The 26,607-nt window shown below is 37.1% G+C and overlaps 1 protein-coding gene across 4 annotated transcripts in view; it reads left to right on the top strand.

Moving 5' to 3' along the window:
* The window catches only part of Sema1a (semaphorin 1a), a 152,435-nt gene that overhangs the window by 125,192 nt on the left and 636 nt on the right, over nt 1-26,607 (top strand). Inside the window, exons 4-12 of one of the 4 annotated variants that reach the window (XM_088050144.1) lie at nt 2,203-2,398; nt 9,323-9,427; nt 9,486-9,574; nt 9,620-9,761; nt 13,222-13,570; nt 13,622-13,704; nt 22,810-23,322; nt 23,368-23,578; nt 23,621-23,868. In XM_088050144.1, the coding sequence (XP_087906270.1) occupies nt 2,203-2,398; nt 9,323-9,427; nt 9,486-9,574; nt 9,620-9,761; nt 13,222-13,570; nt 13,622-13,704; nt 22,810-23,322; nt 23,368-23,578; nt 23,621-23,868 (1,936 nt within the window). The remainder of the gene's footprint in view (nt 1-2,202; nt 2,399-9,322; nt 9,428-9,485; nt 9,575-9,619; nt 9,762-13,221; nt 13,571-13,621; nt 13,705-22,809; nt 23,323-23,367; nt 23,579-23,620; nt 23,869-26,607) is intronic. The other 3 variants (XM_088050141.1, XM_088050143.1, XM_088050142.1) reach the window with 3 other exon arrangements.

Consider the following 26,607-nt stretch of genomic DNA (forward strand, 5'->3'; position numbering starts at 1 on the left):
AAGGATCCAAAAATGTCTACCATTTTAGATAAAATTCCATAATTTTGATAATTTTAGTCGATAGACAGTACCATTTGGAGGATTTACTATTTCTGACTTGTTTATCAACTGTACCAAATTTCAAAATTATAAAACAAGAAATAGATTTCTTAGAAATTTTTATTCACACAACGTTCCAAAAATGTATCTTTTTAGATAAAATTCTGTAATTTTGGTAATTTTAGTCCCCAGGCAGTAAAATTTGAAGGAAATTTGGAGGAAAATTTGGACTTCTAACTTGTTTATCCACTGTACCAAATTTCAAAATTTTAGAACAAGAAATAGATTTTTTAGAAATTTTCATTCTCACATCGAACTAAAAATGTTTGCATTTTTCCATAAAATCCTGTAACTTTGACCCTTTTAGCTCAAAAGCTATAACATTTTGACGATTCCTTACATACCTGCCACCTGTGCGAGATTTCAAGATTTGGGAACAAGAAAAAAGCAAGTTTTGAGTTTTTCATTTTTAGATCGAACCTAAAATTTGCAGTCTAATCAACTTTATAGCTAAATACTTTAGTGCTAAAATAATACCATTGGCTGTTAATTACTTCTCTCTAGTCGCTTATAAGTTGGGCCAAATTTCAAAATTTCGTAAATTTTTATTTAGGAAGCGAACTGCGAATTTCCAACATTTTTTGTCGAATTTTATAACTGACAGTTCTAATAATACGACTACAAAGTTTTGATCCTTTGTTGTCTCTAACACGTCTACCAACTCTTTGAAATGACAAGTGTTTAGAACTTTCAGGAAATTTAAGAGGATTCAAAGAGTTTAGAAAAAATTAAAAAACTGGGCAAACAACGAACATAATATTATGTCTTTAGTAATAAATGTTTGTAAAATATAATTAGAGAATATTAAAAACATAAAGAATGCAATCCGTTAGATTCCATCTTTAGATTCTTTATATTCTTTAGAATTCTAGTCGCCGACGCAAACTTTGAAATTCTTGTTATTTCCTCTTACATTTCTCTAGTATTAACTCCATTAATACTCGAAATGAAACTGCAATCCGGTAGAGTCGCGACACCAAAAACACTCATTAATTTAAGTTGCAAGATTCCTGTTCTGCACAACATAAAAGATAAAATACCCGCGTGGATTAACTTTATTAAAACTCCAACAAAACACCAATAAGTATCAGTAATTTGTAATTCAAGTTTCTTTAAGTTTGATGTTCAAAGTTAAGCGAATATTTAAATTCGAGTTAGTGCGCGTTAATCTCAAACTCCTTCAGACTTGCAAGAGTAAAAAATAGTCATTTCTACAAAATTAAGCACAGGAGTCATCAAGAAAAAAATGGTGGATGCGCCGGGACTATCGAGCGTTACAATGTTTTACTGCGAAGTAAATTACATTGTAACTTTGCGCTTTTTATAATCTGTACTTTCCGAAGAGTACTTTGAAGTTTTTGTGGTAATTCTGATAAATCCGGTTCTCAATTGAAAGCACGAGCGCGAAATGGCTCGCATTGACTGTCGTGAATTTTTCATAAGAGCCTAATGGCTTCATTCAAACATAATGAAACATGATGCGAGGTTATTATCTCTAAATATTTTATTAAAGTTAATTCACGAGAGTGTGAGCCGCAATTCTAGCAAGTAAGGCTGATATAAGCAGTAAAGCATTTTTTATTGGTTTACCAGCAGTTCGTCGACCGATAACAGTGAAGCATCCCCAGTTTGCCTCTGTAAAAATGCGACCGGACACGAGGGACTTTGAATAATGGCCACGACGCGAAATAACGTTTCAATCATAACAAAGGGCGCTGATAATAAACTAGACGGACCAATAGTCTTGCTAATTTATAGAGAATAGCGCTAATGGCTACATGGAACTGATTATTTCACCCCGACAAGGCCAGAAAGCAATTAGTGCGAAGGAGAGATGCAAGAGATAAGAAGGAGCGGCGAGAATGCAAAAACTGAAGCCATAAGAGAGACGGTAAATCAGACTCGCACAATGCTAGAGATACGAGGGACGCAAAAACTTAATGGGGGGCTCGAGATTGAGAAGAGATGCCTTCAAACGATACTGTCGGTGAAAGGGGTGGACGCACGGGGCGGAAAATAAAATGTTCATTTGCGAATTGAAATTGCGGAAGAATGCTCAAACTGCATGTGTTACTGGTGATTTAACATTTCTTTCTTTTGCAGGAGAACTGCCAAAACTATATCAGGATAATGGCGAAAACTGCAGCAGGTCGCTTACTATTATGCGGAACCAACGCTTTTAAGCCTGTTTGCAGAGAGTATAATATTCTTAGTGGAAATTACACCATGGAAAAAGAAAAACCGGGTCAAGCGGTCTGTCCTTACGACCCTCACCACAACTCCACCGCCATTTACGTCGGTAAGTATCTTTAATTAAATTCTTCTTAAGAGTATTAATATGTTCCGGTAACTATTCATCAATTCATTCGCCAACCGGAAGTCTGAAACTATGGATTTGACTTCCTGACAAAGCTCCGGCCCAAAGGCACGAGCAATGAATGTATTAAAATTTTATTCGATATTTGGGAGATGTAGCAGCTTTGGAGCTGATGAAACATTAAAAATGAAATCAGACGAAAGCAACAACAATAAAATTTTATGAATTATGAATTGACGTTGTAACATCTTTTATAGGATTTATACCCATACCGACGCAGCACATGATTTTATTATTTTGCTCTCATAACAATGGAATGGTCCAGTGCTGCGACGGACGTGGGGGCATTAAATTATATTTTGGTTGAAAAATGGGGGAATTTGTGAGGTTTAGCAAGAGTAATGAAAATATTGAGGTCCGTGGAAATTTTACACTTTAAAGGGTCAACTTTATGGTACGAGGGGTGCAATTTCTTGTTTTACACGCATAGAAACTCGGCGTAATTTAAATAGGAATTAAAAGAAGAGACTCCAAACGACGATTTAAAGTAAATATTTTAAGGGCGAATCGGAAATTTAAAAAAATCAAAGTTCAAATTCTGTAATTTTGGTAGTTTTAAGATTTCGACTATAAAATTTATAGGCTCTATTGTGTAAGACTAGTCTACCAACTAAACGAAATTATAAGGTTTAGAGCAAGAATTTTTCATTTTTATGTCGAATATGAGAATTTTAGAGCCACAATAAGTAATTTCAGAAATTCTAAAGATTTTTATTAAATTTTTTAACGCTGGCTCTTTAATGGTACGACCGCAAGATTTTCAGGCTTTTTGTACTTCTGACATGTTTACCAACTGTGCGTAATTACAAAATTTTAGAGCAAGATTTTTTCATTGTAAAGTCGAACCGGTAATTTCTAGGGATTTTATGAACTCTATAATTTAATATTTTTAATGCTTAAATAGTGCAATTTGAAGATGTTCTTAGGTACTCTCGTGTCGCTTATAAATATTACCAAATTAAAAAAAAACAGAACCACAAACAGTTATTTCGGAATTTTTATTTGGAGATGAACTGGAAATTTTATTTTTAATCCTAGATATCTAAGAATGAACTCCATAATTTAGTACTTTTAATGCTTAAAGTTCGACAATTTTCACGTCACATCTATAAATTTTTGTAAGCCTATTTATTTAGAAGCGTTGAATGCGTGTACCAAATTCTAAAATTTTTGGAACAAGATAAGGGTGCGAATTTTAGAATTTTGCATTTATAGGCCGATCTCAATAATTTAGAATTTTTGATTAAATTCTGTAAATTCGACAGTTTTCACGTCAGACCTATTAAATTTTGTAGGCGTATTAGTTCAGAAGTGTTTAATGCGGGCACCAAATTCCAAAATTGTAGACAGTGATGAGAATTTTAGAATTTTTCATTTATAGACCGAACTCAAAATTTAGAATTTTCTGGAAAATTTTATAAGTTCGACAATTTTCATGTCAAATCTATAAAATTGGATGGGGTTATTTTTTTTGGAACGTTGAATGAGTCTACTAAATTACAGAATTTTAGAACGATTGCTGAGAATTTTAGAATTTCTCGTTTGAAGGCCGAACTTAAAATTTAGAATTTTTTCTAAAATTTTGTAACTTCGACAATTTTCACGCCAGATCTATAAAATTTGATTGGCTTGTCACTACGTACATGTGTACGAAATTCCAAAATTTTAGAAGCAGTAGTAAAAGTTTTAGAATTTTCCAATTAATACACTAAACTCAAAATTCAGAACTTTCTATAATTTTGTATAACATCCTATAAGTCCGACAATTTTCATGTCAAATCTATAAAATGTGGTGGGCTGATTTCTTCAGAAGGGTTTAAGAAGTGTATTAAATTACAGAATTTTAGAACGACTGCTGAGATTTTTAGAATTTCTTGTTTGAAGGCTGAACTCAAAATTTAGAATTTTCTGGAAAATTTTATAAGTTCGACAATTTTCATGTCAAATCTATAAAATTTGGTGGGGTTATTTTTTTTGGAACGTTGAATGAGTCTACTAAATTACAGAATTTTAGAACGATTGCTGAGAATTTTAGAATTTCTCGTTTGAAGGCCGAACTTAAAATTAAGAATTTTTTCTAAAATTTTGTAACTTCGACAATTTTCACGCCAGATCTATAAAATTTGATTGGCTTGTCACTACGTACATGTGTACGAAATTCCAAAATTTTAGAAGCAGTAGTAAAAGTTTTAGAATTTTCCAATTAATACACTAAACTCAAAATTTAGAACTTTCTATAATTTTGTAAAACATCCTATAAGTCCGACAATTTTCATGTCAAATCTATAAAATGTGGTGGGCTGATTTCTTCAAAAGGGTTTAAGAAGTGTATTAAATTACAGAATTTTAGAACGACTGCTGAGATTTTTAGAATTTCTTGTTTGAAGGCTGAACTCAAAATTTAGAATTTTTTCTAAAATTTTGTAACTTTGACAATTTTTACGCCAGATCTATTGAATTTGATAGGCATATCACTACAAAAGAGTCCAATATGTATACAAAAATCCAAAAATTTAGAAGCAGTTTAAATGATGCTATTTGAGGACATTACTACTCTGTTCAAACTTCCAAAATTTTAGAAATCGTAATTTGTTGACCGAAGATTTCAAGTAAAATTCACATTTTTTGAGGCGTTACTGAGTTTTTAAGAGAAAAATATAGAAAATTAGACTTTTTTGATTTATAGATTCAACCCAAAAATTCTCAAATGGTATACTTTTTGAAAAATGCAGTAGTTTTGAATTAAAAATTTTAATTTTTTGTTTTTTCACGAATGCTAATTTACGTGGGGGACTAGGGGAAAAAAGTAGCAAGGAGAAATTTGGCGAAAATCAATAAAGTTGTTTAGTCAAGAAGATAACAGAGTTTAATTCGGCCAAAATTGGAATTACCCCGAATTGAATTTCGCGCCATCGGCCGCAAGTTGACACGTCTTAACCTCACTCGGGTCGATGTGACGTTGAATCCAAAGCGAAGTGTCACCCAATTCCGCCTCCCCCGCATGTATAAATTATCCGTTTTCCTTTCTCGTCGTATTCGAAATCGCTTTATACATTTCCTTTTATCTTGTATCCGTTAATAGTTGAATGTAACGCGCATGCATGAAATGAATAATGCATTTTCTAATTTGTCGGTCTGCATGAAAGTGCACCTTTGTATTAACAGTGTTATTTTGTATTCCTGCGGTTATTCCCAGTGATTGCGGCATCTTTAAAAATTCATTCAATTAACGACGCGACGACGACGCATGGCCATCGTCTTTAAAGGAGCGAAAAGCTCGCGTCATTAAACCGAGTTCGTCTGCATTTTAATCAGCGTTTTTACGGATTTCCCTCGCATCGTCAACGAAGCCGAAACTCTAGCAACATGAAAAGTTTGTGTTGTACAGTTCAGCCTTGTTACAACCAAACATGCATAAAACGTCTTCATTATTTGAGCTCGTTATTCTCGGCGTATCGCCCGTTCTGGCGCTCTTTGAAGTTGGTCTCATGTGAACGTGACACTAGACTGAGCACCATAGTTTGTCTAACTGAATTAATTCGACCAGTTCTCGGTGCGACACCTCTACCCGATTGTGAAACAATTTCAATATGATGTAATTACCATCATCAACACTATTGTACTTATTAGTGAAGGATGCGCCGCTCTGATTAGGCATTACCTTAGAGACAAGGGCTAATAATGATTCTACCCTTTTGCCATTGTACAGAGGGCATGTTATTTGCTGGCATTGTTTCAAATGTGTTTCATCACAATACGGAACGAAAGCAGAGCGCTCAATAACTACAGACGAATTCGGTTTTTATTTCTCTTCGATATTCTAATCTCGCCGCTCACATTTTCGTGGTACAAGAAAAATTCGTTTTTTTTGTGGCTTCTCAACAAGTCGCGCGTGTGTGTTGTCTTATTTCGTAAATTTCAGTTTTTTTTCACTTTATTTACTTGCGATTTCTCTACTTTTTTTACAAAACTGAACCATAAGGACTTGAAAATAAGTATTCATAATTAACCAAAATTTTGTCGTTTATATAATTTTGTAGCTTGGTATTTTTGTTGTTTATATGAAGAAATTTCGAAACAATTCTAATTCGGACACGCTTATTAAGTGCGTCAAATTGCAAAACTTTTGAACGACTGAACGAAATTTCAAAAATTTTTCGTTTTGGGGGAAAAAAATTCTCCTTTCGCATAAAATTTCGTAACTTTGGTAATTTTAATTGTACCTATGACAACGAAATTGTAAGATTTGACTAGTTCAGATGCGTTGGTTAGATCTATAAAAGCATATAATTTTAATGCAAAAAACGGGAATCTCAATTTTTTTTATTTTTTTTTCTTGTGTTATCTTATTTCCACCATTCTTGTCAAATTTCATAATTTTGGTAGTTGTCTTGCTAAAATAATGTAATTTGGAAGCGCGACCAATTCAAAAACGGTTTCTGCCACATTACAAAGTTTTTGGACAAGAAAAAGAATTTTTTGAACAAAAAACAGGAATACGTATATTTTTTTTCCATTTTTCATTTGTTCAAATTTCCACCATTTTTGTCGAATTCTAAAAAATTTTGTAGTTTTCATGCTAATACAATGTAATTTGGAAGCGCAGACATGTCCGAACCGGTTTCCGCCAAATTAGTTGTTGGACAAGAAAATGAATTTTTTCTTATTTTTGTTACTGAAAAAAATGTATCCCATTTTGCATTAAATTCCGTAACTTTGATAATTTCAATACTAAAGCAATGCAATTTTGAAGTTTTCGTTTTATCATTTTGTTAATTGTATAAAATTGCATAATTGTAGAATAAGAAATACGGATTTTACAAAAAAAAATGTTTTAAAAAATTTCATAACTTGTCTAGTTGTTTTGATAAAACGATGTAATTTGACAGCGGGACTATTTCGGAAACGCTTATTAACTCTGCCGATTTACAAAACTTTTGCAACAGAGAAAACTTTTGCACTTTAGAACAAAAAACGGGAAAAATGTTTTTTTTTCTTTTTCAATTTTACACCGTGTTCGTCAAATTCTATAATTTTCATAGCTGCCTTGCTCAAACAATGTAATTTGTAAGCGCGACCATTTCCGCTTTCTGTCAAATTACAGTTTTTTGAACGAGAAAAAGAGTTTTTCCCCATTTCTGGAACCAATTTTTTTTTTCTATTTCATTAAATTCAGTAACTTTTGTAGTTAAGGCAACGAAATTTTGAGGTTCTACTACTGTCGATGCGTCCATTACCTCTGTAAAATTGTAGAATTTTAAAACAAGTAACATTAATATTAAAAATTTCCATTTTTTTTATTTTCAAATTTTGACTATCTTCTATAAACTCCATAATTTCGGTAATTGGTTTGCTAAAACAATGCCATTTTTAAGCGTTATTACTTCCGACACGCTTAATAACTCTGCCAAAATACAAAACATTTGTAGAAAAGAAAGGAGGTTAAATAAATATTTGTTTTTGCTGCTAAAAAAAAAATCTCATTTTGCTTTAAATTCCGTAAATTTGCAAATTGTAACCAGAAAACTATAAAAGGATTTAAAAAAATATATTTAAGCACATGAGAACAACTTACAATCCTCAATCTAATAAATCCAAAAAAGAAAATCGGAAAATTCCAAGAATTTAAAGCGACTAGCATTCAGGATTTTTTACGTGTTGATTCTAAAATTGGAAAGACCCAACAAGCCAAAAAAAAAACAAAGTTTTTCAGAGTCCTGAAGGATTTGATGCACTGAATATGAATTTACAATACTTTGAAGATTCCAAATTAACGAATTTGAATGAGAAGCATCAACAACAGATCTCCTTAAATTGCCAAACTACAAGCATAACTCCACGCTCAAATATTCCATACAATCCCGCATTAGCTTTTTGCCGTCGTTTTCTGTTATTACACGGAGCGGGTTCGCTCCTCGTTTGATTTTTCTCCATGCCTACAACTTCGTATCAGCATAGAAAAGCGATTATGTTCGGATTTGATAAAGAGAGGAAAACCCCGCAATCTTTACATGCACTCCTGCAACATCCTCGTGTAATAAGTTCATAAATAATTGAAAACGAAGTCGCTTTTGTAGTCTCTTCTATATCCAAAGATTAACAAACTCCTCTGTCAAAGAACACGTTTAACAAAAAGCTGTGATCGATTAGAAAATTAAGGAGATATATCACTGCCAGTTGCCGGTTTTTCAGTTTTTTTCACGGATTGAATCAAATAGCGTTCAACTTGTTTTGTTAATAACTAACCGTTTGTTTAGTTTGTTCGGTAAACAGAGCAGAGCTACGTATTTCGGAAAACTCGAAGCAAATAATAAACGGAAACACATGTCTGGTTGTGTTTCTATTGGAGAAGATTGGATCGTTGTATTACTTGTTGACGTTCCGTGGTCAACTGTGGAAACATTACAATTAATTGAGTTATTGAACTGGCTACCCAAATTATTGGAACACGAAGATAAATCGTTGAGGAGAAAGCTTTGAAATCGAATACCTCTGGGATGAAAAAGCGTCGGCAAGGCGTAAAGAATGAGATCCTTTGCTGACAAGCTTACAATTAAAGCATGATTTTATCAGAATGGTCTGGCGTTCACCTTTCAGCCTACAGGGACATAAAAAAGTTATAAAATATTTTATAATCAGTGACTTTTAAGTCGAGTGGGGAAATTCAGACATTCATCGTTTAAACTAGTATAAAATTTCCCCCATAAAACGAGTCAAAACCATTTTATTAAAATACAGTCTCGCCAGCGGTGGGCAACATTAATGCTTTTCTCCGCCGCTTCGTTCGTTTAGATTCAATGCCTTTTGTTATTGACGATATTTCTCCATCTCTTTGTTTTCTTTCAGACGGCGACTTGTACACTGGCACTGTGGCCGATTTCAGCGGAATGGACCCCATTATCTACAGGGAACCGCTGCAAACCGAACAATACGATTCAATGAGCCTCAACGGTGAGTTCTAAAACATTGATGCATCTTAACTGTTTTTCATCTGTTTGTTCAATTGCAGCTCCCGATTTCGTCAGTTCCATGACGCAGAGAGACTTTGTGTATTTCTTTTTTCGCGAGACGGCAGTGGAATATATCAATTGCGGAAAGGTAAACATCCCTTTTTGCGCTATTTGTATAACCGATTCGTTTTAGGCTGTTTATTCTCGGGTGGCGCGAGTCTGTAAGAACGACAGAGGTGGCCCCCATCGTTTCCGGAACCGCTGGACATCCTTTCTCAAATCCAGACTAAACTGCTCCGTCACGGGGGAGTTCCCCTTCTACTTCAACGAGATACGTGAGTACAATATTTATATTTTGTCGTATTAATAAAGCATTAGCTGTTATATATGAGGCTCTTAAAGCATTAGAACGACTTGCCTCGAATAACGAACGCACTGGATCTTTGATTAAAAAGATATAATTTTTACTTACTTTCTTCCCGCGTGTATCGTTCGTTCTTTTTCGAGAGTTCTTTTCTAGTTTTATAGATCGGAGGAAAGCTATAATTCTGAAATGCAATCGTAAAGGAAGTTTTGAGGAAGTCAATTGCAGACTCAACTTGTGATTAAGTTATCCGGTCTAGTCGCTAACTCAGTTACACGAATTGTAAAAGATCTGCACGGAAGAAGCATAACAAATCACAGATAGATAACATATTTTTACAACATTAATCACACACTGCGATTTTTAGTTTCCACATCACGTGGAAGCCGCGCCGTGCATATTTAAATACAATCCCGAAAATGGCGGATGCGCCGGGAATAATCCCAATCAAGAAGTTTTAAATTGAACGTACTGAAACTCCCAGAAATTAAACTTTTATTGATAAGCACCAATTGTTAATACTTTCGGGATTAGCTCAAAGAATTCATTAAACTTTCAAAGAATTAACACTCGTGTTTCAAATTTTAAACTTCCCCGGAAAGAAATTGTTTATCGACGAGTTTTACGACCTTAATTTAGATGCGATATTTGACAGAAGTCCGGCTCTGCAGTGCCACGTAGTGAGACGATGATGTCGTGAATTTAAATCTAGAAGAACGTTCTGTGAAACAAAAAGAATACGGGATACACCGAGAGACTTACAGATGCGAGTTTATCAGATGAACAAAAAAGGGAGTTGGTGCTGTTTTTTCTGGATAATCAGAAATTTAGTTTGCGGGGCATAATTAAATCGGGAGAATAAATTTAGAGATAAATAAATGACAGAAACAAGTATTGATTTTTCATTATTGCAAAATTGGTTATTTAATAAATAACTATTAATTTATCGGGATCTAAATTTTTCAATTTCCTGTTAGGCACCAATAAATTAAATTTGCACTATTTTGTAAATTTAATGATAAAATATTTGCTTTGTTTTTATTTTATGAACGAAGTTTGGGACATATTATAATAGTAGTTTGTATGTCAAATTACAATCAATTTTAACCAACGGAAAAAAAAACACTTTTAGGAACAAAAAAATTATCTCAATTTATGTAAAATTCCGTAACTTTGCTAATTTTAAGGTTAGGGCAAAGAAATTTTAGGCTCTTACTACTTCCGATACGCTTATTAACTGTGTAAAATTGTTCAATTTTCGAATGAGAAAGACAAGTTTTAAAATTTAAAATTTTGTTCTTTTTCATTTTCAAAATTTCCTCTACGATTCCATAACTTAGCTAGTTGTTTTGATAAAACAATGTAATGTGACAGCCGCGCTATTTCCGAAACTCCTATTAACTCTGCCGAATTACTAAATTTTTGAAAAAAAGAAATTTGACAATTATACAATTTTGAGACCAACCAAATTTTAACATTTTTCATTAAATTCCCTAACATTGATAATTTCAACGCTAAGGCAATAAAATCTTGAAGTTGTACCATTTTCGATACGTTTGTTAACTGTGTAAAATTGCATAATTGTAGAATAAGATACGAGTTTTCCAAAAAAAACAATTTTTATTTTCAAAATTCCACCACCATTCTGTATAAAATTTCATAACTTGGCTATTTGTTTAGATAAAACGATGTAATTTGGCAGCAGGACTATTTCTGAAACGCCTATTAACTCTGCCGAAGTACAAAACTTTTGGACTTTGTAGCTTTGGTAGTTTTAATGCTAATACAATGAAATTTTGACGTTTTACCACTTTCGATGCGTTTGTTAGCTCTGTAAAATTGTATAACTTTAGAACAAAAAACGGGAATATTAAATTGTTATTTTTATTTTCAAATTTTATTTTATTTTTGTCGCATTTCATAATTTTCTTAGCTGTCTTGCTAACACTACGTAATTTATAAGCATGACTACTTTCGAAACGCTTTCTGCCAAATTACGTAGTTTTTGGGAAAAAAACATTTTCTATTTCTGGGACCAAAAGTTTTTAATATTTTGCATTAAATTCCATAATTTTGATAATTTCAACGCGAAGGTAATGAAATTTTTGAATTTTATTATTTTTGATGCGTTTGTAAACTGTAAAATTCTACAATTGTTGAACCAAAAACAGGAATATTATATTTTTTAGATTTTTTTTGGTTTGAAATTTTCCAATAGTTTCGTCAAATTCTACAATTTCGATAATTGTCGTGCTCAAACTGCATAATTTTGATTGCGACCGTTTAAGGAACGCTTTCTGCCAAATTACAAAGTTTTTGGAGAAGCAAAAAATTTTTGCCGATTTTGGAACCAAAAAAAGCTTTTCCGTTTTGCATTAAAATCTGTAGCTTCGGTAATTTCAACGCCAAGACAATGAAATTATGAGATTTTACGACTTTCCATGCGTTTGTTACCTGTATAAAATAATTGTATATAAAATAAATGTTTTATTTCCTTTTCAAATTTCCACCATTTCGCTCAAATTCCGTAATTTCGATAATTGTCGTGCTAAAACTGCGCAATTTGGAAACGCGTCCATTTCCGAAACGCTTTCTGCCAAATTAAAAAGTTTTTAGACAAAAAAATTTCCTATTTTAGGGATCAAAAAAAAATTCCGATTTTGATAATTTTGAATAAATTTCCGTAACTTTGTTAATTTTAACGCGAACGCAATGAAATTTTAGGATTTTAAGACTTTCGCTGCAACAATTAACTGTGTTGAATTGTATAATTTTAAAGCAACAAACACTATAATTAAAAATTTTATTTTTTTTAATTTAAATTTCTGCCGTGTTCGTATTTTACTTTACGATCAACTTAATAAAATATTAAGAACAAAATACGAGCACCGCTCGGTGCTCCTCCCTAAAAATATTTTTTCTGTTGAGAGGAAAACTGTTTAGTTTTTACTCTAGTTGCGTAAACGATCTTACCCTCAAAGAAAGTCTCCTCTTAAATTTTTCTCTCTATAAAAAACGATAAGTTTTAAAACTCATTCTATTAGAAACTGATATGTTCATAGCAAACGATTTATACTTCTAGCCCGAAATTTGAAATGGGGACTTGAGTTTCGGCGAAATTATTGATAAAAACCGTCAGAGCTCCGGTAAATTATCAAAGTTTCTCCCCGTTCTTCTGCTCTTTTCAATATTTTTTCCGCATTACGATCGTCACAGAGAATAACTTATTAAAGAGAATTCAACATCAAAAATTGATTTTTCTCTGCCCCTGTGACATTTTCAATTTTTAAAGTGACGTTTTTAGCGCTCACGTCCTTCAAAAATCTAAAACTGAATTAGAATCAAGAAGTGTCTTTGTAGTACGTAAGAAAGACGTAACTTTGACGAGGGCCGTAATTTCGGAGTCATTAATTTTATTTAACCGTTTGCAGAGTCAACGACTGAGCTGATCGAGGGCCAATACGGCGATGTTTCCGCCCAATTGATCTACGGCACGTTCACAACACCACCGAACAGCATATCCGGCAGTGCCGTGTGCGCCTTCAGTCTGCAGGACATCACGGATACTTTTGAAGGCAACTTCAAGGAACAGTCGGCTATAAATTCCAATTGGCTGCCTGTGCAAAGCTCGAAAGTGCCTGATCCGAGACCTGGACAATGTCACAACGACAGTCGAACGTTGCCCGATCTCACCCTCAATTTCATCAAAACACATTCGCTGATGGACGAAAGCGTCCCGTCTTTCTTCGGACAGCCGATCGTTATCAGGACCATTTTCCAGTAAGACGAAGACGAGTTTTTCGCTTCGATTTTATAATGTTTTTCTTACAGTTATCGCTTCACCCAAATCGCCGTTGATCCACAAGTTAAAGTGCCCGGTGGGAAAACTTACGATGTACTTTTTATTGGAACAGGTAATTACAGGAAATTTCATTTGCTTTTGCAACGTACTAGACTTGTATGAAAACGATTAAAAGTGATTAAACTTGTCGGGGAGTGCTAAGGAATCTTAAAACTTCAACCAACTGTAGTTTCTAACGGCACGCTGCACTTGATAAACGCAGCTTGCATTCGCAATGTTGTTCGATTATTGTACTATTATGGGTAATCAGTTTGCTCCCATTCCACAACGTGCAAAAAAGGCAGACGTGATTGTTTTCATTGCCTCTTCAACCACCAATAATTACAATTTCGCGCCCAAACGGTAAAAAATTACAGAATTGAAATCAATTATCTAAACTTAATTTTTCCTTCAGAGATTTTTTGTTTAAATGCAGCTCTGTGATTGGTCAGAAGCTGCAGAATGTCAAATAAGCACTGTCACATTTGTCAAATTGTAGGATCATCAGCAATAGTACAGTTGCGGCGGATGAAAAGTAAGACATCGACTTTTCACCCTGTATTTGAAAATTTCAAAAATTATCAGGTGTAAATTAGGTTTTAATCAAGGATCACAATGTCACTGTCAACAGAAAATAAACCAGAGTCGTCCCAAACATCTTTAAATTGCCCCAACTCACAGAATTGCAAAAAGCTCTGATTCTAGCTCGTTTGATAGATGGACTCGCCATAAAAACTATTGCAAATATAGTTGGTGTCAATAAGAATACGATTTTACGTGCAAAAAGTTAGTTTCGAGAGACGGGAACCATCCGAAGAAGCAAGGAACTGGTTGAAGAAAAATATCAACCCCGGACGAAGACGTGGTATTAAGAAATTTTCTTCGCAAAAACCCCTTTTCAACTGCAGTCCGAGCCCTGTCAGCAATTTTTTACAGGGCGCAAACATTACCTTAGCCGGCAAAGAGTCTCGACCTGAATCCTATTGAGAACATTCGGGGTATCATGACCAAAAATATTGTTACGAGAAGATTCTGGAAGCTTCGAGCGCCAACGCTGGAATGTTCCGTGCGTTTCGAGAATCGCCGTTTCTAGAAGGTCGCTGAGTCATAGGCGGAACTCCCGAATATTCTCGCAGCGCTCCAGCATTAGGCTAGTAGTAGGGGAATATCTGTATATAGGGGAGTAGCGATAGGATTGTAGATAGTCTAGTATTTGGAAGTCCTGTAAAGTGAATAATTGTGAAGTACGAGAGTGTTCATAGTGCACAATAAAATTGTTATTGTTACAAGCGAGACTTTTGATTTTTCGGCCAACGTGACAACTGGTGTCAGAAAGTGGGATCCCGTCCAGCATTGTGATCGAGAAAATTCTGGAATTTTCGATCGGAAAATTCGTGACATTACCGGACTGTGACATTGTTACTTGATTGTGGACAATTTTTATGCCTGTTCAAACCAGACAGCAAGCCGCAGAAATGGAGGCGCTGCAAGAATTGATGGCTTCGATGATGGCGAAAATGGACACACAACAAAAGTTGATTACGAATTTAGAAGAAAGAAGACAAAAAGAAAAAGTAGAGGAAGAAGAAAGAAGACAAACAGAGAATGCAGCAATCTTGAACCAGCTTAAAAACATGGAACAAAACATGAACGTAACGGTTATGGCTAAGGTCGATGAAATTCAAAAAGAGGTAGAAGAGTGCATAGGAGGCGTTAAGGAGGAACTACTAGGCGTCAGAGAAGAAGTAGAAGAGTGCATAGGAGGCGTCAAGGAGGAACTACGAGGCGTCAAAGAAGAAGTCAAAGATCTGGAGCGATTTAAACAGCAAGTGGAAGACGAGTTACTGCGCTTAAGACGTCAAGTTCCAAATAGGACAGGCCTGACCACAACGAAAGAAATGAAACCTCCGACTTACGATGGGTCGACCTCACTGGACAATTACAAGCTGCAATTTGAAGTGGCGGCCAAACAAAATGGATGGTCGGAAGAAGAAAAGTCCTCATTTCTGATAGTTTCCTTGAGAGGGGCGGCTCTGGACCTGCTAGAGACAATTCCAGGTCGAGACAAAGAGCGGTACGACCAGCTGATGGCAGCGTTAGAGGCCAGATTTGGAAACCAACACCTGCAGCAAGTATACGTCTCAGAGCTCAAGACGCGGCGGCAGAGAACTGGAGAGTCTCTGCAGGAATTTGAGGCAAGTGTCAAGCGCCTTGTTTTGCTCGCCTACCCTTCGGCTCCGGCGAATTTTGTGGAACAACTAGCTGTGGATACGTTCCTGCAAGGGATTCGAGATCCAGAAATACAAAGAACCGTCCGACTGGGCAGCTATCACTCCGCAAAAGAAGCTCTGGTGCGCGCTCTAGAGGTGGAAGCCGTTTTCAAGAGCTCTGTGAACGTCCCCGATTACCGACGAATTCGAGGTGTGGGCATTGACGAAGAAGAGGCAACACCTACCGCTTTCGTCACGAAAGCCGAGCTAAACGACATCCTCAAGGAAAACAGGGAGCTACGGATGACATTGAAGCAGCGAACTAGCCAGACCTGCTATCGTTGCGGAAAACCAGGCCATTTTAAACGTGACTGTAGGGTTGTTCTTAGGAACGACCAGAACGGTCCCCAGTCACGTCCTCAGCAGTCGGAAAACTAAAGCCCAGCAGTGTCAAGGGGCACACACTGGCTGGGGAGAGCACAAGCCCCAAAGTTATTTCCGTTATGCGTTTGAAGAGGAATTTTGAGAGTTTGATAATTGAAGGAAGTGTGAATGGGAGAAAAGTGAAGATGACGGTCGACACCGGAGCCATGGTTTCCCTTGTGAGAAAGGACATGTTGGACAACAGGACATCTCTGGAAACAACGAGTGCTATTTTAAAAACAGTCACGGGAGATGTCGCCACAGTAAGTGCCGAGGCAGAGGTCACGGTCCAGTTGGGAGGTATGAAGTTTCGGCATCGGGTGCTGGTGGCCGGAATCGAGGATGAGATGATCCTGGGAATGGATGTTATTGGACGACATGGGATTTCCTTTAATCACAACGAGAAGATCCTCAAGATTGGAACCGAAAGCTTCGTGTTATCGACCCCAGAAGTAAAAGAAGATGGAGTGAAAGCGTTCGCCTGTGAAAATACTTGTGTGGATGGGAACAGCGAGAAAGTGATAAGTGTGCGTTTAGGAAGTAACTTTGGGAGCTGCGTTGGAATGATTGAACCGACCAGAGACATGACAAAACCAATTCTTGTTGGAAAGACACTAGTAAAAGTGACGAAAGAAATACCTGTGCGGGTGGCGAATATCCACCCTACTCCAGTCACGATCAAGAAGGGCGATCTAGTTGCTGTGTGTGTTCCGATCTCCAGAATAAGTGACGCACAGCCATCAAAGAAAAACGTGAAGACCGTGAAAAAGTTAAAGCTGGAGGTAGACACGAGTGACCTTTCTGAAGAAGAGGCTCTTAAAGCACAGGCTTTCATCAAGAAGAATAAGGATGTGTTCACCGTTGAGAAGGAGCCACTAGGAAGAACGAACATCGTTCAGCACAGAATCAATACGGGCGACCATCAACCCATCAGACAGGCACCGAGAAGGTTACCATGGGCGAAGCAAGAGCAGGCCGAACAGTTGGTAAAATCCATGCAAAAAGAAGGGATTATTGAAGAATCCAACAGTCCTTGGTCTTCGCCGGTTGTGCTCGTAACCAAGAAAGACGGTAGTACAAGATTCTGTGTGGATTACCGAAAACTCAACGATGTTACCAAGAAAGACAGTTTTCCATTACCCCGGATTGACGACACTCTCACAACTCTGTCAGGGTCGACGTGGTTCTCAACCTTAGACCTGAAGAGTGGATATTGGCAAGTGGGACTTCATCCCGAAGACAAGGAGAAGACAGCGTTTTCCACGGGAAGTGGCCTGTACCACTTTACGGTTATGCCTTTTGGGCTTTGCAACGCACCCGCTACATTCGAAAGACTAATGGAATGTGTGTTGCGTGGATTGACGTGGAAAACTTGTCTGGTTTATTTAGACGACGTTATGGTCATGGGTAAAAACTTCGATGAACACCTGAAGAACCTTCAAGAAGTGGTAGACCGGTTTAGGGGTGCCAATTTGAAACTTAATCCGAAAAAGTGCCATCTATTTCGGAAGAAAGTGGAGTTTCTGGGGCATACGGTGTCATCTGAAGGAATCAAGACCTGCGAAGATAAGATTCAGGCGATTAAGGAATGGCCCAGACCCAAGGACAAGCACGATGTGAGAAGTTTTATTGGACTTTGCACGTATTATCGGCGGTTTGTAGAAGGTTTCGCCAACATTGCTGCACCTCTGCACAAACTAACGGAAGCAAAGGCATCATTCAACTGGACATCAGACTGCGAAAGCAGTTTCAAGCGACTGAAGTTAGCTTTGTGCACTAGCCCGATTTTGAGCTACCCCAGGACTCATGGAAAGTTCGTCTTGGACACAGATGCCAGTAACATCGGCATTGGAGCGGTGTTATCGCAGGTGCAGGATGGAGAAGAGAGAGTGATCGAGTACTACAGCAAAGTGTTGAGCAAGCAAGAGAGGAATTACTGCGCTACAAGAAAGGAATTGCTGGCCGTTGTAAAATCTGTAGAGCATTTCCACAAATACTTGTTTGGCCACGAGTTCTTGATAAGGACTGATCATGCTGCCCTCACGTGGTTACTACAGATGAAAGACGCCGAAGGACAAGTGGCTAGGTGGATTGAGCGGCTGCAGCAATACCACTTCAAAATCAAACATCGACCAGGAAAGCAACACAATAACGCTGACGCTCTCTCTAGAAGACCTTGCAAGGATTGCAAGCAGTGCGCGAAGATTGAAGGGCCATTGCCGATAAACAGGATGGTTATCGGTTGTGATGATGACTGGACTACGGAGAATCTTCGGAAGGATCAACAAGCAGACCAGGAAATTGGGCCACTGCTGGAGTGGAAAGAAACGGATAATGGAAGGCCGCGTTGGGAAGATGTCTCGGAAAAGAGTCCAGGGTTGAAGGCGATGTGGGCGCAGTGGGACTCACTGCGAGTAGAAAATGGGGTACTGAAAAGGGCTTGGGAAAGCGCAGACGGGAAGAAAGTAACCTCCCAGTTACTAGTGCCCAAGAATAGAGTTCCCCAAGTACTCAAGGAGGTCCATGACGGAACATCAGGCGCTCACTTCGGAGTGAACAAAACCTTAAGTAAGATTAGGCAGCGGTATTACTGGGTTGGCTGCCGGGAAGATGTCGAACGATGGTGTAGGAGATGTTCAGTTTGTGGGGCGAGCAAGGGACCTCGAACGCGAACTAAAGGAGGCATGAAACAATACAACGTGGGAGCCCCGTTCGAGAGAATCGCTCTAGATGTGGCCGGGCCATTTCCAAAAAACTGATGACGGCAACAAGTACATCTTGGTTGTGCAGGATTATTTCAGTAAATGGCCGGAAGCGTATGCTCTTCCCAACCAAGAAGCCACAACAGTAGCTCGAGTCCTGGTGGATAATTTCTTCAGCAGGTTTGGAGTTCCACTCGAAATGCATTCCGATCAAGGAAGGAATTTTGAGTCTGGCGTTTTTCAAGAGATGTGTAAGCTGCTGGGAATTAGGAAGACTCGAACCACACCCTTGCACCCGCAATCCGACGGCATGGTCGAGAGATTCAATCAGACGATGGAGGAACATCTGTCCAAGGTAGTGGAAGAGCACCAGAGGGATTGGGATCGTCGACTGCCCTTGTTTATGATGGCCTACAGAGCTGCCATTCATGAAACCACGGGAGAAACACCAGCGAAGATTATCTTTGGAAGAGAGCTGCGTCTCCCTTGTGATCTTCTGCTTGGTTCGCCTGGGGCGGAACGAAAGGAAGTACCGGAATTCGTCGACAACCTGAGAGAGACCCTACTGGATACACACCACCTTGTGAGGCAGAGGATCAAAATGGCTAGTGACAGAATGCGGTCCAGATATAATGTGACGGCTAATCATGAAGGATTCAACGAAGGAGACTTGGTGTGGTTATTCAACCCTCGACGAAAAAAGGGGCTATCTCCGAAGTTGACACCTACATGGGAGGGACCGTATAAGGTGATCAAGCGGATCAACGACGTGGTGTATCGGATCCAACGCAGCGCCCGTTCAAAGATGAAAGTGGTTCATCTAAATAGACTTTGTAAATATCACGGAGAATCAGGTGTTTGGTCTGATCGGGACGATCAGAACTAAGAGGGGGGCAGTGTTACGAGAAGATTCTGGAAGCTTCGAGCGCCAACGCTGGAATGTTCCGTGCGTTTCGAGAATCGCCGTTTCTAGAAGGTCGCTGAGTCATAGGCGGAACTCCCGAATATTCTCGCAGCGCTCCAGCATTAGGCTAGTAGTAGGGGAATATCTGTATATAGGGGAGTAGCGATAGGATTGTAGATAGTCTAGTATTTGGAAGTCCTGTAAAGTGAATAATTGTGAAGTACGAGAGTGTTCATAGTGCACAATAAAATTGTTATTGTTACAAGCGAGACTTTTGATTTTTCGGCCAACGTGACAATATAAATGAACAAAGTTTGCCCAATAATCGCGAAAAATTGATCCAGAGCATTTCGGATAGCTGGCAAATGATACCTGAACATTTCGTTCAACATGCTATTATGTCGATGCCACGAAGACTTGAAAGTGTTATTAATTCCGGTGATGCAGCAATAAAATATTAATTTTTGTTAACAACATTTAATTTTATTAAATATTTGAAGTTTGAACTAAAGTTCTTTCTTCTACGCCACTGAATCGTCCCGTCTCAATGACAATCGAACTGACATTTCAAAAACTTCAATTATAGGTGGTTTTACAAAGACAAAATATTGAACTTGTCATTTTGTCTTACTTTTCATCCGCCGCAACTGTACATTATGTTACTAAAAAAAAAAGGAAGCGTTGTGTATCTAGCCGAACGAAGCGATTCTTGCTCTGAATGGCATTTACAATTTTTTTTTTTCAATCGATTGCGTAATTTCCTCTATTTTCATTTAAAAAAATATATTCATGCTAAAAAATAGTGCAGTGGAAACATTTCTAAGATACGGTGGCCAGCAAAAGCCACTTTTTGGCCAAATAACAAATACTACTTTTTCTCCAAACGAAAGATTCAGTTGCACGATCGACAATAAGTAAACGCAAATTCAACTATAAACATGGATGGCTATGCATGTAGTTGTCATTGATGACATTTACTGTGAAAAATATTGGTTTCAAAGAGTAGCTTTACTAAAAAGTACATCTTCTGACTAGGCCAAAAAAAAATTTTGTGACAATGGGTGCTTTTTATTACTTATAACAAAATTGTCTACTTAATTGTCTAAAAATGATTAAAAAATAGTGAATTTTTGTGACGTTTGGAAAAAACTTGTTTTATGCGCCGCCGTCATTTTTCATGACATTTGTGATACTCATTTGCGACAAAAAAATCATCTTCTGAAAGTCTAAGCTGTCAAACGTGACATTTAGAATAGTTGGTTTTATTTTGTTAGTTGGCATCACTGCAAAAATGACAGTTGGGTCAATTTGTGTGCCGTTCTGAAAACCAATGACTTTCAAAAATAATAAACGCAAACGGACAAAGTAAGGTACCGGAAAAATTTACAGAAATGCGAATTTTTGACATTTGAATTGATCTTCAATTGTTCCGTTTTAAATGCGGTGCGACCAACCTAATTCCCAACTGATAAAATTTCCCTAAATCAATGAATGACGTTTCAAATTTAAACCAGAAAATAAAATAAATAATTATTACCTCCCGGCACAAAATTTTGTAGTTAACACGCCTGGAAAATGCTTTAAGAATGAATATTTTCCAACTTAGTAAAACAAAACAAAAAAACTATTTGTTGATTTCTAATAAACCTGTCAATTGCTTGTGGAGCCATCTATGAATCTAAATTAACATATATCCATTACAGATATTTAACTTATCTCTTTCAAATCCTGCTATAAATCTGTAAATTCTCTGCAGGAAAAATGGCGTATAGCTTATTTATTGTCTCAAGTTTTTAGAGCTTGAAGTATTTTAGTTAAAGAAGTAAAATATTCTGACAACCGGACAACCCTCGAATTTTCAAATTTTGGATGCTGTGAAACGGAAAACTGAAAGATTTATCGACCTCAGCATTAAAATTTCGCGGCTTTTCAACCCAATTAACATGCAGAAACAAATTGGAAATAATTTCCCTGACTAACCGAGCCTTAAAACTCCTCGAGAAAATTCGCTAAAATTACTTTAAAGTGGTAGTGGAGCCCTCCAAGTCTAATATGCAGCACTTACGTCGTAAAAGTAGCAATATCGTAAAACTCAATGCACTTACAAATTCACTGTCATTTAAGTACTGAATCTTCGCCTGCACAATAATTATAACGTATTGTTAGCTTTACAACTCAACTTTGAAATTTTAATAAAAGTTTTATTGTCACTTTGTTTACTCCGACGAAATATCTTTAACTTTGATTTACTGTGCAATTTAATTGGCGACATTTTCCGTTGCGCAAAGTTGCAGCTTTTGAATTACAAATGCAATTCAAACAAGCTTGCAACTTTTAAAAGCAGGATGTAAAGTTATAGTTTATTTTTATCAATACGCTCCGGCAGAACGAGCTGTTTTATCTAATGTGTGTCGGGTCGACGAGTAAATCTCGTTTGTTCCTTCACATGTTGTGCACTGAATAAATCTTTTTTTCGATCCGATAAGCAGAGAGATAACGTAAAAAGTTCTAATTAGAATTAACGAGGACTTTTAATTGGTCTGCGAGGGCGTTTCGTGTCCAACAATACATTTCCATCGATTTTTGATTAACAATAATTACAACAAAATGGTTTTACACGTAAATTACTGTCGATATAGATAAGCACTGTTGAATTGACACGAAAGAACTATTTATATTGGAGCAGTTTTTATGTAAAAGTTTGATTGATTCACTGGCCGTTGACCCTCGATTTTGCATTTGTGCTCACCAGTGAATACATTTTTAAACCCCGGGAAATATTTATGTGCGCTTTGTTTAAATATGCATGTAAATGTGCTCCAATTTTTTGATATTATTCCACGCTTAACTTTGCAAATGTTGCTGCCGTCACGTGTTATATCTTCTTCCGCCCTCTTGGGCAAACTTCCCACCGAAAACTAATAAAGCGTGTTCTTCAGATAACGGCAAGATCATCAAAGCCGTGAACGGGCTTTCCGCCGAAACGCGTCACGGAGTGAGACCTGTAGTCATCGAGGAAATCCAAGTTTTCCCCGTCCATGTGCCTGTGAGAGGAATAAAAGTTGTCAGGAACTCGCGGCAGGAAGGCCGCCTCGTCGTCATCGCCGACGGGGAAGTGCAGTCCCTCCGCCTACACAGATGTGATAGTAACAAGATATCGAGCTGCAGCGAGTGCGTGGCGCTCCAAGACCCTTATTGTGCCTGGGACAAGGTCCAAGGGAAGTGCCGCTCGCAGGGCTCCGGAAGGTGGGGCGAAGAAAGCTACTTCTTCCAGAGTGTCGCCACGGGGCAACACTCCGCTTGTCCTCCACCGAAATCCGTGAAGGACGCCTCCTCCGTCGGGGGGCTCAGTTCGAGCCAACCGAAATTCAACCAAGATCACCAACCGAGCAAAGATCAACCCGATGGACAAGTTATCAACATCGTCCAAGACAAGACCTACGAGAGCAGTGGTGAGTGAAAAACGTGGGGGTTGTGAGTTGAGGGTTTTTTTGTAGATCCCGCGGTTTCGGCGGCTGACACGCTGCCGGCGCAGTACTCCGTGGAGACGCTTATTATGGCCGTCGTCGCCGGCGCCGTTTCCGCTCTAGTCGTCGGCTTCATCGCCGGGTACCTCTGCGGCCGGAAATGCCACAAGGACGAAGACGACAACTTGCCGTATCCCGACACTGAATACGAGTATTTCGAGCAACGTCAAAACATGAACAGGTAGCATCAACGAAAGAGGCGAGAAAATAACGCTTTATTTAGTTCTTTGCCGCTTTTCAGGATACAAGCGGAGCCGAAGTTGCTCCCACAAGAGGAGGTGACGTATGCGGAACCCGTGCTAGTGCCGCAACCTCCTCCTAAATTACATTCGCCAAAGAACACGCTTCGAAAGGGACCTCATCAAAATAATGCTGAGACCCTCTTCCAATTTCAGACTGATGCTGGCTACAATGGCCGGGATAATTACCGAGGACGGGATAATTTCGGCACCCTACGCTCACATCAGGTGGGTATGTTCAATTACAATTCTTTTTTCTGAGTGTTGTCGAAAAAATTGTAGTTCGATTCGAGGTAATTGACCGAATGTGGGGAAATATTGTTTCACGCCGGGAAATGACAATAAAATCAATTAAATTCTATTCACTCGACAAATATTTTCATTTAGAGTTTTAGCCAATAATAGCCAATATTGTTCGGCGACAGATTCCAATATTAATTACTACACCGCTCGACGATTTTATTATTTTTATTAAACAAATTTCATACAAAATACCGCGAAAAGCTCTTCCTCGTATTTGACACGAATTTTAACTCCATGGATTCCGGCTGCCGTAAACACATACCTACATACCTCTTCGCGTATTCTCAAATGTGTAGTTTGACAAATCACTGGATTCATAGTGAAGTTTGCTTAAGAATTTCCCTCGAGAGCGAAATTTCTTACTGACACGAGTTTGTACTCTGCGTCGGGTATTTTTATTTTTGAAACTTACTGACAGCTCCAATGCAATCAGTATTTTCTCATTCTTCCTGTACACATCATAGAAATTGAAATTGATACTGACAAGTGGTTCATTTGGCGCCGTTGCGCTCGAAAATAGGCTAATTCGGGGATGAGAGCGGATATTTTAATATTCCCAATTGGCGTTCTGAGATGGCACGCATGGAATTTGTGCAATCCGGACGCTGCACGACTTATTTTGTTTTTTTGGTTTGGAAAATTGAAGGAAATTTATAAATAATTGAATTTTTTGCTTTTTTCTAATTTACTAAAAATTGCATTCATGTTTCTCGTTATTTTTGTTGCACAACCAACGTGGATTTGTTCAATTTGGACGGTTTTCTTCTAACTCGGGTGATATTTTTTGCTGAAAATGAGATTTTAATAAAAAAATACAATTTAGACAAAAATTCTGTTCGTTCTGGACACAATTTTGCATAACTAGCGTGGAATATGTATGTTTAATATAGACGATTTTCTTCTTGATTTGGTCTAGAAATAAATAAGAACAATTTATATTCAAATTGAAAGAAAATTTTGTTCTGTTCCTACTGCGCGTAATTTTGTCACAACCAACGTGGAATTTGTTCAATTTGAGCGCTATATTCGTTTATTTTACCCTAAATTTAAATAATTTTACGTGTGACCAAAGTCATGGAAAAATCGAGAAATTCGCTTCAAATTTCCCATAATTTTTTGCACAGCCAGCGTGGAATATATACATCATAGACGATTCTTTTTGATTCGAGGGTTTGTCTTCTTGTGTTGAAATAGAGAAACATTTCGAAAATTAAAAAACAATTAATAGTCAAATTGAAACACAAATTTGGAAGTTCTGTTCGTACTGGGCGTAATTTTTACAACTTTGGAATCTGTTCGATTTGGGCCCCATATTGATTTATTTGACAATAAATTTAATAATTTTACAAACTTTATGACCAACGTCATGGAAAAATCGAAGAATTCACTTCAAAATTCCCACGATTTTTGCACAACCAACGTGGAATATGTGCAATATAGACGCTGCTTTTTTTTAATTCGGTGTTTTGTCTTGTGATACTAAAAAAGAGAAACATTTCAAAAAATAAATACAATTTAAAATCATATTGAAAGAAAAATTTGAAGGTTTTGTTCGAACTGTGCACAATTTTTAACACAACCAACGTGGAATCTGTTCAATTTGGGGGTTACATTCGTTTATTTCACCCTAAATCTAAATAATTTTACAAAACTTGTTACCTAACTAATGGTTAAATCGAGAAATTTGCTTCAAATTTCCCATATTTTTTTTCACAACTAGCATGGGCATCTTTTCTCGTCTTCTTTTGCTGAAAAAGAGAAACATTTCGAAAATTTTGAAAGTTGTTTTTCTACTAGGCGTAATTTTTACACAACCAACGTGGAATTTGTTTAATTTGGGGGCTATATTTATTTATTTGTCTACAAATCAAAATAATTTTACCAAACTTGTACCAACGTCATGGAAAAATCGAAAAATTTGCTTCAAAATTCCCATAATTTTTTTGTACAACTAGCGTACAGTATAGACGCTGCTCTTCTTAATTCGGTGTTTTATTCTGTGGTGCTGAAAAAGAGAAACATTTCGAAAAATAAACATGATTAATAGCCAAATTTAAAAAAAAAGAGAGGTTTGTTCATACTGGCCGTAATTTATACTCAACCAACGTAGAATCTGTTTAATTTGGGGGCTATATTTATTTATTTCACCCTAATTTTCACAAAACTTTTGACCAATGTCATGAAAAAATCGAAAAATTCTCTTCAAATTTCCCATGCTTTTTGCACAACCAGCGTGGAATATGTTCAATGTAGAGGTTCCGTTTCTTGGTTCGCTGTATTGTACTATGGTGCTAAAAAAGAGAAACATTTTGAAAAAGAAGAGCAATTTATAATCAATTTAAATCTTCTGTTCGTAGTAAACGTAATTTTTATACAACCAACGTGGAATTTGTTCAATTTGGGCCCTAAATTCATTTATTTGACCCTAAATCTAAATAATTTGTCTTCAATTTTTCATAATTTTTTACACAACCAGCGTGGAATATGTTCAATATAGACAATATTTTAGTGTTTTATCCTGAGGTGCTAAAAAAACTTCGTATTTATTTTGTTTTGGAATTTGTTTAGTTCATGCGCCACAGCTCTTCATTTGATATTATTTTGAAGTTTTCATTCACGCCATAGAAAATTCTCTTCGTAATTTTTTGGACAAGCATCGTGGAATATG

This window comes from Gnatocerus cornutus, chromosome 1 (genome assembly GCF_029298725.1).
Source record: "Gnatocerus cornutus isolate USDA-ARS CGAHR chromosome 1, icGnaCorn1.1, whole genome shotgun sequence".
Classification (NCBI taxonomy): Eukaryota; Metazoa; Arthropoda; class Insecta; order Coleoptera; family Tenebrionidae; genus Gnatocerus; species Gnatocerus cornutus.